At 50.7% G+C, this 14,131-nt stretch overlaps 1 protein-coding gene across 1 annotated transcript; it reads left to right on the plus strand.

Moving 5' to 3' along the window:
* Positions 1 to 2,552: 2,552 nt before the first annotated feature.
* On the plus strand, positions 2,553 to 9,443 carry LOC141004317 (uncharacterized). Its single transcript, XM_073475747.1, has 7 exons — positions 2,553 to 2,665; positions 3,563 to 4,067; positions 4,185 to 4,715; positions 4,794 to 5,193; positions 5,534 to 5,629; positions 6,818 to 6,892; positions 6,986 to 9,443. Exons 1-7 carry the CDS (start codon positions 2,553 to 2,555, stop codon positions 7,867 to 7,869), a joined length of 2,604 nt encoding a protein of 867 aa, XP_073331848.1. The 3' UTR covers positions 7,870 to 9,443.
* Positions 9,444 to 14,131: the final 4,688 nt, after the last annotated feature.

Below are 14,131 nucleotides of genomic sequence, written 5' to 3' on the forward strand. Positions count from 1 at the left end.
CTTTGAGACAGGATTTACACCTGTGAAAACAAAAAACTACCAGAGACTCAGAACCAGCTCACAGACTCAGACCGGGCTCACAGACTCAGAACGGGCTCACAGACTCAGACCGGGCTCACAGACTCAGAACCAGCTCACAGACTCAGAACCAGCTCACAGACTCAGAACAAGCTAACAGAACCTATTAAATATTTCTGGTGTTAGTGAAAACAAACGGTCACCTGTCAGCACTCACCTGTAGTCTGTCCATGATGTCGTCACGGTAACACCGATCCAAGTGACACACTGCGCTGACACCAGGAGTTCTTATCAACGAGCTGCTCCCTCCTCCACAGGTGAGCCCTGTTAGCCCCGCCCCCTGACGCCATCAAACACACCTCTTATTTGTGTCTGTGTTTCCATGGTGATGGTGTGGACAGGAAGTGCTGACAGCCTTCACGCTGCAGGTGTGACAGGAAGTAAACACAGAGGATTAACTGAGGGTCAGTCCAGGTGAGGCTGCACAGGTGAGCTGTTCTCCTCACATTCATTCATTCATCAGGATCAGAGAGTTACAGATGTTTTATAACTGAACCTCATGAAGCAACAACAGGTCTGTTCAGCAGGTAGACACACACACACACACACACACACACACACACACACACACACACACACACACACACACACAGACACACACAGACACACACAGACACACACACAGACACACACACACACACACACACACAGCGACAGGTGAGGATGTACCTGAGTTTTAATTGAAGTTAAAGGAATAGTTCACTCTAAAACTAAATCCAGTCATTATGGACTCACCCTCATGCTGATGAGAGTCCGGTGTAGCTTCTTATTCCTCAGAGTGCAGCTGGAGACCCGCGGGGTTCTACACCTACACCTAACCCCTGCTGTGAGCGACCGAGCGACACACAAACACAAGAGGGATCTGCTGCACTAGTGACTTGAAACTTTGACGCTCACAGCAGGAAGTAAATACCGGTGTGTATCTATCGCGAGTCTCGTTCATCTTGTCCAGCGGCTTCCGTAGTGTAAACGCTGTGAGGAGCCTCGTGCCTCCAGGCAGATACAGCACAGCGACTGTTCAGGCTGTAAAATGTACTGAATGACATCGTCCAGTAAACTCTGGATGTCGCCACTTCAGGACACTTGGACTGCAGCGGACGAGCAGTTTGGAGGAATATTACAAAGTTTCTGTGTAGTTTTATGGACCTTTTCCTCTCGGGCACCATTGACGCCGTTATATGTATTATTGCTGCAGGAGGGAACCCGCGGGTCTCCAGCTGCAGAAACTACACCGGACTCTCATCAGCACGAGGGTGAGTCCATAATGACTGAACTTAGTTCCAGAGTGAACTATTCCTTTAAGTTAAATCTCAGTGATGCTCAATTTATATCACATAAAGAACAAAATGATTCATGTATTTAAACAGCTGCAACATATTGATCCACATGTGATCAGCATGGATCAATATGTTGATCACATATTGATCCATATTGATCACAAAGAAATATTTTGCACATGAAATGATTGTTGTCTGTTGTGTTGGAGCTTGTTGTTTTGTTTGTTTTGTTCGTCTGCAGCTCGTCTTGACGTCGACTCACAGGTAAACTGAACAGGTAGAAACTCTCCTCATGGTCTTTGTCCAGGTGAGTCCAGCTGTGTTCTGTCCTCATATAATCACAGACGGACGCGTCTTTATTGTGACGATGCTGCAGACGGGAAGTCACGAACCTCTGAAAACATCTGTGTGATATCTGAAGATCAGTGTTGTGTATGCAGGCGCAGCATGTTTCAGGTGTGATGACATCACTGTATTTACCTGTCTCTACCTGTCCACCTGTCCCTCCTGTGGCAGCTGTCTCTGCTCACAGCTCAAACACAGACTGTAATCACATACATGTTCTTTATGCAGCCCAAAATCACAACCACATTGCTTCAATGGGCTTCAGTCTTGAGTTTAGATTCAGAGACAGAGTCTGACGTCAGCTGGAGGTTATTCCAGAGGACGAGGACATGGTCATTAGATTTACTGACATTCAGCTGATTAGACGTTTATTAGACAGAGCAGATCATTAAAGTCACAGCTGAGTCCAAACAGCTGCAGCGTGATGTGGTTTCTGACCTCAGTGCAGCTCTGATGACTGTCAGTATCGTACAGGTGAGTTAACAGGACGCTGTTAGAGAGGTGATCTGAATGGCTGACAGGTAACTCTCACTGATCGTGACTCACACTGATACTGATGTTTCTTTTTGTGCATCTAAAAACACCTGAAGAAACAGGTTCCAGCAGGTGAGCTGAGGAGGAGTCAGGAGGGCAGTCACGTGGCGAGGCGAGGCGTGGCGAGGCCACAGTTTAAAACATGTTCAGACGTCACGCTGCTGCTCAGCTGTCAAACCATCACTGACATCACATCCGTCAGTTATTGATCAGTATATTGATCGATCTCTCTGAGGAGGATTTCTATCTGTATCGGTCTGTCAACACAATAATCAACTTATTAACCACTTTATACACGAGTGTTGTTTCATGTGTAACATGAATCTGTTCCACTCGGAGGCGGCAGGGGGCGCCACCGTCAGACGGCGCGTGTTTCCGGCCGCAGTGACTCAGATCAGAAGAAGAAGGAGGGAGTTTGGTGCCGTTAGCAGGTGAGGACACTTCAGACCTGTGCAGTTTATCTTCTGTCTCAGTCTGTCTGTCTGCGGCTGCTCGGTTCAGACACACTCGTGTTTATTAGCACAGCCCGTTAGCCACGCGTTAGCTCCTAACATGCTAACAGCGGTGCTGCGGTGGTTAGCTTCTCTCCCGCTAGCTGTTAGCCTTTAGTCTGAAGGTAAATAGGCTTCCATTATCGGACACGCCCTCCTCAGCTGTCCGACCTCCAGGAAGTGTCCGTCAGTTCTGATCAATACGTTCACACATCGATCAGTTAGTGACAGTCAGGCTGAACACACGCAGACACACAACTGTGGATGGGATGGGAGCGCCGGACTCCGGACAACATGACGGGGAAGTCTGTGCCCTGTAATCGGCTGGTTTCAGTCCACCGCCGTGTGTCCAGTACGAGGCTGCAGGCTCACATGAGATTCAGCAGTAATCTGTTAGCACCCAGCTGGACTGTTTATGAATGTGACTCATCCCGAATTTAAAGTAACAACTTCATATTTATGAAACCTGTTGGAAATGTTTCTACAAGGTCAGTCTACTTCCGAAAAGTTGATAAACTTTAAATTGCCGGATATTTGTATGGAGTCTGGAGTGGCGCTTCTCTCCAGTTGTGTGATGTAGCATGTGATGTCACAGTCTGTCTCTGTATTGATTGTAAACATTCTGATGCAGATTGATCGATTAAGTCTTTGATGAGCTTTAGCATTAGCATTTATTAGCATGTTTTCGGTGTGTTTTAAATTAAGTCAGACTGCAGCTGTTTGTTCAGCATCAGGTTTTTAAATTCTTCACACTGGTTTCTGAACAAAAATAATCTGAGTGTGTCCTGAAATCACACCTGCCTACATCGTGTTGAAGTTTACCTGTTTGATCATCAGGTGCTCTGTTACCGTGGGGACCGCTGTTACTGCAGAGGACCACAGTGAGGTCATCATGGCGAACAAGACAGAGGTCCATGCCTCAGACCAAACCTCCTCTCCTGATGAAGAGCTAACGAAGCACGCTGGCCGCCGTCCCCGCCGCCGAGCTGCTGCCACCTTTGGTAGGAGAGTCCAGAGAGGAAAGAGGCGGGGCCCTGTGGAGAAGAGGCGGGGCGCGGGTGAGAAGAGGCGTGGTCAAAAGGAGAAGAGACGGGGGCAGGATGACAAGAAGGAGGGCGTGACGGTGAAGAGGACGTGGAGCGACGGGAAGCGGCGGTGGGATAAGAAACATTACTGCGTGTTCTGTCGGCGGCCGCAGGTGAAGATTGCTCGCCACCTGCTGAGGAAACACGCTGACCAACAGGAAGTGGCCGCCGCCAGCGTGCTGCCGACGGGCTCCAAACAACGCCACGTGCTGCTGGAGCACCTGCGCTGCAGGGGCAACTACCTGCACAACATTGAGGTGTGTTTATCTATCTATTCACCTGTCTGTCTGTTCACCTGTCTGTCTGCACAGCACTGACTTCCAGTGTAACCGACCACCTGTCTGTCTCCCCCTCTCCATCTGTTTGTCTCTCAGGTGATCAGACAGGGTAATGGTGAGATCGTCCCGTGGCGTCAGCCCTCAGAGGAAGTCGATGCGAGGAACTACCTGCCCTGCCCCCTCTGCCTCGGGTTCTTTCTTCGTGCTGACCTGTGGAAACATCAGGCGTCCTGCCGTAAGAAGATGACCTCTGACCCCTCTAAAGACTCAACCTCCACGGCAGAGAAGACCTCTGACCCGGTGAAGGACACAACAGGTGACTCAGAAAGTAAGTTGGATCCACTGGACAACCGGACCTCCAAGACTCCAGAGGTCACGCAGTCTGAGCCCTCAAGAGACACGACCACAACAGACCAGACTGGGGCCTCTGAGACCGGGACCAAACGGCCCGTTACCTGTGATCCTGGAGTGGATCAGAACATGACCTCTGACCCTTGCACAGACCGGCCCAGGAAGCGCACCAGGGTCCAAGCTGCAGCGTCCCGTCTCCTCCCGATTTCCAGTGGAGCATCTGAGAGCTGCAGTGAAGTCCTGCACCGGATGAACCAGGACCACGTCTCACACCAGGTCGGAACACCTGTCTATATACCTGTCTGTCTCTCTACCTGTCTTTGTGTTAACACCCCTCTTCCTCACTCTGTCCAGGTCAAATCTGATTGGTTGATATGTAAATTTGGAAACAAGTTAATGGAGAATCAGGACGGCAGCCAAAGGAGGTACGACTATGTCAGTCAGAAGCTGCGGGAGCTCGGCAGGTTCCTCCTGGCTGCTAAATCTCTGGACTCGAGCGTTCAAACCCTGCACGACCTTCTGGCTCCGGGCTGCCTCAGTCTGGTGCTGGCCGCTGCCAGGAAGGCATCCGGATACCGGTGGAGCCGCCCTCCGCTGGCGGTAAAGACAACCCTTAAGACGGTTTGTGAGATCGCCATTGGAGAGAGTCTGCAGGACGGAGACTGGGAGGCTGCAGCCAAGACCACCGACTTCTACCACCTGCTGGGGAGGGAGTGGGACAACCTGGGGCTGCTGAACCCCGACCCTGACACAGGTAATGCCTGAGTCGACCCCGACATAGCTGACACCTGGGTCGACCCCGACATATCTGACACCTGGGTTGACCCCGGCATATCTGACACCTGGGTCGACCCCGGCATATCTGACACCTGGGTTGACCCCGGCACAGGTGACGCCTGAGTCGATCCCGATACTGGTGACGCCTGAGGCGCCCCCGACACAGCTGACACCTGGGTCAGGGTTAGTCTTGTCTGGTTATGGACCAGAGTTTGAACATTTCTGTGACTCTGGTCTCTGCAGGGTTCAAGTCTTGTTGCACTTGAACTTCATCACTGATTGTTTTGTTGAATCGTGTTATGTTCTCTTTTCTCCAGCAGGAGGAGCTAAGCTGAAGAAACAATCAGTCCAGTCAAGAAGTGAGAATGAGTGTAAAGAGCCGAGTCCAGAGCAGTCTGATCCAAGACCAGAGGGTGAGTCCTGATCCTGACCTCTGACCTCCAAGTCCCAACAGTAACTACTCATCATAAACCAGACTCTGACTTTCAATCATTAGAACACAAACATCATCCACACAAGTACTAGAGCTGTGAATCTTCACCGGCCTCACGATTTGAGTCCTTCCAACAATCAGACTACAGCAGGCTACAGCAGGCTACAAAATAAAAGCTTCATCTTTTCAATACATAAACATTACAAAAACAAAACACTGATCCATCTGCAGTGTCTGACATGTTTGTTGTAATCTACAGTAATGTAGTTGTCACATGGCAGCTTTAAGATAAAACTTGTGTTGACTCTGCTGCACCTCTCTCACAGCTGGACAGAGAGGTTGACAGCAGCTCCTCAGATCTCAGCTGATTAGCTCGGCTGCTGTAACAGTTATTGTTAATGGCTGCAGACGTTAGCTTCAGGTGAGAATGGCTGACGTGATTAGTGATTGTTGTGAGGCAGAAGTCTCGTCCAGTTTGCAGATGATCTCTGCCTCCCTCGGACATCCCTCCTACTCGGACATCAGTAACGTTAGCCTAATGTCCGCCCACAATTCAAAGCATGGGAGCAACGTTGCGACGTAACTGTCAACAGTCAACATGAGCCTCAGACTCTTGATTATAATCCGTCTCTGCTTCGATCAGAATCTTCCACACCTCTAGCAAGTACATGAGTGAACAAACTCCGTGTGCACTCTTACACACAGGTGGACGTAACCAACGTCAGTCCTCAAGGTGACGACACAGATCTGATCAGAGCGTTTCCATGACTACAGTACTAAACACACTAGTGTACAGAAGGAAGAGACAAGTAATAGATGAGGAAAGAAGACGTGACAGAGTTTAATAAATATGCTGAAAACTGAGGAGTTGCACATATTCAGCCGCTGTTGTTTCGAGGTGAAGTGAACCCAAACAGAAGAGGTCAGGTTGAAGGTCTCAGACCACACCTTGTGTTTTTGTTGACGTTCAAGGGGACACAGTCCAGAACCGACGATGCATGAAACTTATCTGATGTAGCTTGAAGTGTCTGTGATCATGTACCTGTGTGGACCATGTTTCTGCCCCACATCTTTGCTCCTAACACCCTAAACTCCCAACCCTTCAGGGTTCATGACAGCACAGATGCTGCTGTTTGACCTGTCTGTCTGTCTGTCTACCTGTCTGTAGCTCCGTCACAGACCAGTAACCAACCATTGACCTCCATGATTCCACCAGAGTCCAGACTGCAGACTCCTGTCACAGGTGAGTCCTCCTGGATTCAGGTGAAATCAAAAACTGAAACCTGTTGAAGAGGTCTGTCTGATATTTCCTGTCCTGTTTGTGTCTGTCTTTCAGTCCCTGTGGCTCCCAGGAAGGTCCGACGTCGCCCGTGGTCGTCTGCAGAGAAGGAGGCAGTCTGGAGACAACTGGGAGTCCATGTACTGTTCCAGTCCGTACCAGGAAAGGAGGTCTGTCAGCGCTGTCTGGACCTGGAGCCTGTCCTCAGAGGACGACACTGGAAAGACATCAAGAACCAGATCCACAACCAGATCCAGAGCCAGAAAAAGCAGCAGTTCCATGCGCAGATGGAACTTCAGGAGAACCAGGAACAACAAGATCAAATCCAGAACCAGAAGAAACAGCAGCACCAGTACCAGGCCCAGATGGACCAACAGGACAAGGACCACAACCAGAAGAAACATCAGTACCCTGGTCAGATGGATCAAGATGACCAGAATAAGAAGAAACCCCAGTATCAAGTCCAGATGGACACCCATGACCAGGACCACATCCAGAACAATAAAAAACAGCAGTACCAGGCCCAGCTGGACCACCAGGACCACCTTCAGATTCACAAAAAGCAGCTGTGCCATGCTAGACTGGGCCACCAGGACCACATTCAGGTCCATAAGAAGCAGCTGTACCAAATGGACCAGCAGACCCAGGGACTGCAGACCACCCTGGACCGGGACTCTACTTTATTGACAGGTACACTTTACGGACCTGACGTGCCACATCAAACCTCTCTGCTGGAGCGGGACCCCGCCATCAGTCAATACCCACTTCCACACCGGACCCTGGGGCCTCACATTGATCAGCTGCTGTCCAGAACAGACTGGACCGACGAGTCTTTGTCTCAGCACTTCCCAGTCAGCAGGCAGCTGGACAGGAACCTGCTCCAGGACCCAACGCCAGGTGGACTGCCAGCCAATCCACATTCAGGACACATCCACTTCTGATGGACACGTCTACTAGTGACTACATTATTTGAGGAAGCAGAGCGGCTCCTTAAAGGAACAGTTCATCATCTCCTCCTCCTGATCATATAAAGTCAGGTTCAGTCATCATCTCCTCCTGATGATATAAAGTCAGGTGAAGTCTCGTAGTCCACAAAACATTTCTGGAGTTTCACAGTAAAACAGAGTTGCAGCATTCTGCCAAACAACTGAAGCAGCTGGAGATGATTTAAAACATCAGATGTCTCCATACAGCTCGTCTGCTGCGATCACAGACATCACAACCTGATCTGAGGAGACCATATTTAGCTCGTGCAGCCACTTCAGAAGAGCTCACTAACAGCTGCAGTGAAGACTTCATGTTAAACATGAACGGTGTAAATAACGTCTTTTCAGATCAGTTTAGGATCTCGGCTGCTGGTAATCACTCTATAACATGAACAAGTCCTTTCCCACCAGGTGAACTCAACACATGTCAGTGTAAAACTTTTAGCTGACGTCTTTTTATTGTTGTCTGTCCTGAAGGCTGAACTGAACTCTGAAACACAGTTGAACCCAAAGACAGAACCTAGAACCTCCACCTCACAGGTTCTTACAGGTTCAGGTCACAGCTCAGTGAGTTTGTGCTGTCCGTCTCCATGGTGACGGAGACCAGGGTCCATCTGTGTCAAATTTTATAAATTTACAGATGAACCCTTTAATAGTACTGTTCTCCAGCCAATCACCTGTCAGTATTGATGTTGTCATGGTAATTGATGATGTCAGTTGTCCTGCTGATGGATAACTGATGCCTCTGTTTTCACCTGGACAGGTCTCCATGGTAACTGATGCTGCACACCTGAGCCAGTCTGGACGATAGTCTCTATGAGCGATATAAGCTGTGTCCCAATTCAGGGGCTGCATCCTTCAAAGGGCGCATTTGAAGGCCAATTACGTCACAACGCCGCGCGAATGCCGTCCCAATTCGAAAGCTCCTTCAAATGCAGCCTTCCTTTCCCTCTTTTTGGAGGACGCACCGCTACTATCCTTCATGGCCTCCCATATCCCAAGATTCTTTGCGCGCCGCTGCTCAGTCCCGAAAACGACATCAAGTGGCACAGACATGACATTTAAATGTAGGAATTGAGTTTATACTCGGTTTTTACTCATTTGAACATCCAACGCCAGATATGTTAAACTTCAAGGCACTATAAAACCTAAAAAGACCTTTTTTCAGTCAAACTCTCTTCTCGTATTTTCACTTTTGCGGGCCTGGGCGGCAGAAATCGTGACATAAGGGCGGGAACATCTGGTGACGCAACCAGGAAATACTCCAAAGGCTAGACTGTCCCATTTAACAACAGTGGACGCGGCTTTCGAAGGCCGCAAAGGCCACATCCTTCGAAGGATGCAGCCCCTGAATTGGGACACAGCTACAGATTCTCAAAGTCGCACGTTAGTGATGTCACCAAATGAAGCAGGTTTATTGCCATGACCACCTGGAGTGATGGACAGTGTCAGATACGAGTGTTGCTCCAGTCTGAAGCAGGACCACAGCCGTAAACAAGTGGTAAAATAAACTCTGACATCATCACGAACCTTTGTGTTGTCATATTTATATTCTGAGCAGCTGATTGGTCCATTTAGTGCAGAATAGTCACATGACATCAAATTAACCTTTTATGTTAACAGACCCTGAAGCACAAAACAGCGGTCCTCTAGCCCTCTCTCCTCTGGTCCTCTAGCCCTCTCTCCTCTGGTCCTCTAGCCCTCTCTCCTCTGGTCCTCTAGCCCTCTCTCCTCTGGTCCTCTAGTCCTCTCTTCTCTGGTCCTCTAGTCCTCTCTCCTCTAGCCCTCTCTCCTCTGGTCCTCTAGTCCTCTCTCCTCTGGTCCTCTAGCCCTCTCTCCTCTGGTCCTCTAGTCCTCTAGTCCTCTCTCCTCTAGTCCTCTCTCCTCTGGTCCTCTAGCCCTTTCTCCTCTGGTCCTCTCTCCTCTGGTCGTCTCTCCTCTGGTCCTCTCTCCTCTGGTCCTCTAGTCCTCTCTCCTCTGGTCCTCTAGTCCTCTCTCCTCTGGTCCTCTAGTCGTCTCTCCTCTGGTCCTCTATTCCTCTGTTCTTCTGGTCCTCTATTCCTCTGGTCCTCTAGTCCTCTCTCCTCTGGTCCTCTAGTCATCTCTCCTCTGGTCCTCTAGTCGTCTCTCCTCTGGTCGTCTCTCCTCTGGTCCTCTGGTCCTCTAGTCCTCTCTCCTCTGGTCCTCTATTCCTCTGTTCTTCTGGTCCTCTCTCCTCTGGTCCTCTATTCCTCTGGTCCTCTAGTCCTCTCTCCTCTGGTCCTCTAGTCGTCTCTCCTCTGGTCATCTAGCCCTCTCTCCTCTGGTCCTCTATTCCTCTGGTCCTCTAGCCCTCTCGCCTCTGGTCCTCTAGTTCTCTCTCCTCTGGTCCTCTCTCCTCTGGTCCTCTATTCCTCTGGTCCTCTAGTCCTCTCTCCTCTGGTCCTCTAGTCGTCTCTCCTCTGGTCGTCTCTCCTCTGGTCCTCTGGTCCTCTAGTCCTCTCTCCTCTGGCCCTCTAGCCCTCTCTCCTCTGGTCCTCTAGTCCTCTCTCCTCTGGTCCTCTAGCCCTCTCTCCTCTGGTCCTCTATTCCTCTCTCCTCTGGTCCTCTAGTCGTCTCTCCTCTGGTCCTCTATTCCTCTGGTCCTCTAGCCCTCTCGCCTCTGGTCCTCTAGTTCTCTCTCCTCTGGTCCTCTCTCCTCTGGTCCTCTATTCCTCTGGTCCTCTAGTCCTCTCTCCTCTGGTCCTCTAGTCGTCTCTCCTCTGGTCCTCTAGCCCTCTCTCCTCTGGTCCTCTATTCCTCTCTCCTCTGGTCCTCTAGCCCTCTCTCCTCTGGTCCTCTATTCCTCTCTCCTCTGGGCCTCTAGTCGTCTCTCCTCTGGTCCTCTAGCCCTCTCTCCTCTGGTCCTCTAGTCGTCTCTCCTCTGGTCCTCTAGCCCTCTCTCCTCTGGTCCTCTCTCCTCTGGTCCTCTAGCCCTCTCTCCTCTGGTCCTCTAGTCCTCTCTCCTCTGGTCCTCTAGTCGTCTCTCCTCTGGTCCTCTCTCCTCTGGTCCTCTCTCCTCTGGTCCTCTAGCCCTCTCTCCTCTGGTCCTCTAGTCCTCTCTCCTCTGGTCCTCTAGTCGTCTCTCCTCTGGTCCTCTAGCCCTCTCTCCTCTGGTCCTCTAGCCCTTTCTCCTCTGGTCCTCTAGTCCTCTCTCCTCTGGTCCTCTCTCCTCTGGTCCTCTAGCCCTCTCTCCTCTGGTCCTCTAGTCCTCTCTCCTCTGGTCCTCTAGTCCTCTGGTCCTCTAGTCCTCTCTCCTCTGGTCCTCTATTCTTCTGGTCCTCTATCCCTCTAGCCCTCTCTCCTCTGGTCCTCTCTCCTCTGGTCCTCTAGTCCTCTCTCCTCTGGTCCTCTATTCTTCTGGTCCTCTAGCCCTCTCTCCTCTGGTCCTCTAGTCCTCTGGTCCTCTAGTCCTCTCTCCTCTGGTCCTCTATTCTTCTGGTCCTCTATCCCTCTAGCCCTCTCTCCTCTGGTCCTCTCTCCTCTGGTCCTCTATTCTTCTGGTCCTCTAGCCCTCTCTCCTTTGGTCCTCTCTCCTCTGGTCCTCTCTCCTCTAGTCGTCTCTCCTCTAGTCCTCTCTCCTCTGGTCCTCTAGTCCTCTCTCCTCTAGTCGTCTCTCCTCTAGTCCTCTCTCCTCTGGTCCTCTCTCCTCTGGTCCTCTAGTCGTCTCTCCTCTGGTCCTCTAGTCGTCTCTCCTCTGGTCCTCTAGCCCTCTCTCCTCTGGTCCTCTAGCCCTTTCTCCTCTGGTCCTCTAGTCCTCTCTCCTCTGGTCCTCTCTCCTCTGGTCCTCTAGCCCTCTCTCCTCTAGTCGTCTCTCCTCTAGTTCTCTCTCCTCTAGCCCTCTCTCCTCTGGTCCTCTAGTCCTCTCTCCTCTGGTCCTCTGGTCCTCTCTCCTCTGGTCCTCTATTCTTCTGGTCCTCTCTCCTCTAGTCGTCTCTCCTCTAGTCCTCTCTCCTCTGGTCCTCTAGTCCTCTCTCCTCTAGTCGTCTCTCCTCTAGTCCTCTCTCCTCTAGCCCTCTCTCCTCTGGTCCTCTAGTCCTCTCTCCTCTGGTCCTCTGGTCCTCTATTCTTCTGGTCCTCTATCCCTCTAGCCCTCTCTCCTCTGGTCCTCTCTCCTCTGGTCCTCTAGTCCTCTCTCCTCTGGTCCTCTATTCTTCTGGTCCTCTAGCCCTCTCTCCTCTGGTCCTCTAGTCCTCTGGTCCTCTAGTCCTCTCTCCTCTGGTCCTCTATTCTTCTGGTCCTCTATCCCTCTAGCCCTCTCTCCTCTAGCCCTCTCTCCTTTGGTCCTCTCTCCTCTGGTCCTCTCTCCTCTAGTCCTCTCTCCTCTGGTCCTCTCTCCTCTAGTCCTCTCTCCTCTGGTCCTCTCTCCTCTAGTCGTCTCTCCTCTAGTCCTCTCTCCTCTGGTCCTCTAGTCCTCTCTCCTCTAGTCCTCTCTCCTCTAGTCCTCTCTCCTCTGGTCCTCTCTCCTCTGGTCCTCTAGTCCTCTCTCCTCTGGTCCTCTAGCCCTCTCTCCTCTGGTCCTCTCTCCTCTAGTCGTCTCTCCTCTAGTCCTCTCTCCTCTGGTCCTCTAGTCCTCTCTCCTCTAGTCCTCTCTCCTCTGGTCCTCTCTCCTCTGGTCCTCTCTCCTCTAGTCGTCTCTCCTCTAGTCCTCTCTCCTCTGGTCCTCTAGTCCTCTCTCCTCTGGTCCTCTCTCCTCTGGTCCTCTCTCCTCTGGTCCTCTCTCCTCTAGTCGTCTCTCCTCTAGTCCTCTCTCCTCTGGTCCTCTCTCCTCTAGTCCTCTCTCCTCTGGTCCTCTCTCCTCTAGTCGTCTCTCCTCTAGTCCTCTCTCCTCTGGTCCTCTAGTCCTCTCTCCTCTAGTCCTCTCTCCTCTGGTCCTCTCTCCTCTGGTCCTCTAGTCCTCTCTCCTCTGGTCCTCTAGCCCTCTCTCCTCTGGTCCTCTCTCCTCTAGTCCTCTCTCCTCTGGTCTGTTCAGTGTTTGGTGCTTCATATTTATCACCAGCAGGTGGCAGCGTTCTCCCTGGTGTCAGTCCAGAATCATGAACCTCTCTTCAGGAGAATAAAACCAGTTCTACAGTCGGGAGTCTGTGTCATTCACATCATACATCGGGTCTAACCAAGTCCATTTGGGTCCTAGAGACCCACACCTGAACCAGGACTCCAGTCAGGCTGGATCCTTTTTTATCAGTATAATCAGTTCCCAAAGGGTCCAGTTTTACTGCTGCAGGTCTCAGGTCTGTGTGTCCCATCAGGTTCATCTCATTCTGGATCCGGTCTAATGATCCTCTGGTCCGTCTCAGGTTCCCTCAGACTGTGATGGTTCTGTTTGAGTCACAGGTCCATCTCAGACCAGGGACAGACCCAGCAGTCATACTAGTGTTTCCATTAATGATCAGAGTGCTCGTTCAGACCTCGACCATGTTGAGATCTATTAAATCCTGAACCCGACTCGGCCCAGTCAGACGGTGTGAAGGGTTCAGGTGTCAGTCAGATGATAATTCAGAAGCTCTGAGGGGCTCAGAAGAAATCTTTTTTCTGGTGATCCACTTCTGTCTGGATTGTTTCGTCTCCTGTGTTTCTGACTTTCTGGTGGAAAATAAAGTTTTATCAGGATCATCTTTATGAGTTCCTCATTTTGTTTCTCATCTGTGAAAAAAATGTTTTTCTCTTAAAGTGTTTATTTTATAATCACGTTTTCCCAGATGGAAAAGAAATGTGTAATTTGTCCCTCAGGGCCTCCGTACAGTTATGATCACACGATCAATAAAGCCGTCAGACGTTCAGTGGAGACTCAGGAGAAGTGAAAGGTGTTCTGTAGAACAGATGTTGGGACGTGATGACAGTCTGTCCTCAGATCAATGACTAATAATCAATGTGAGTCCTGTCTCAGTGTTGCTGCTGTCCTGGTCACCTGTTCACCTGTGTGATGGTGCAGACAGGTGAGTGTTTCTGTCTGAACGTTCAGCCTCACAACACCTGCACAGGTGCATTATGGGATACACCTGTCCACCACCTGCTGCTGTCAGCAGCCCCTCCATCAGGAGAACCAGGCACGCTGATTGGCTCCGCCAAACATAAACAGTGACATCATAAATAATTAATGAGGCTTCAATGAACATGATGATGAGTCTGCTACACGTGAGTGACGTCATCAGCTCTGGTCATTTAAAATGTCTGCTGTCATCACGTCACACACAGTCTG

The sequence above is a fragment of the Pagrus major genome, chromosome 11 (assembly GCF_040436345.1).
Source record: "Pagrus major chromosome 11, Pma_NU_1.0".
Classification (NCBI taxonomy): Eukaryota; Metazoa; Chordata; class Actinopteri; order Spariformes; family Sparidae; genus Pagrus; species Pagrus major.

Coding starts and splice junctions, on each gene's coding strand:
- LOC141004317 (XM_073475747.1), top strand. CDS start 2,553: ATGAATCTGTTCCACTCGGAGGCGGCAGGGGGCGCCACCGTCAGACGG. Junction 5,194..5,533: donor GAACCCCGACCCTGACACAG/GTAATGCCTGAG, acceptor TCTTTTCTCCAG/CAGGAGGAGCTAAGCTGAAG. Junction 6,893..6,985: donor ACTGCAGACTCCTGTCACAG/GTGAGTCCTCCT, acceptor TCTGTCTTTCAG/TCCCTGTGGCTCCCAGGAAG.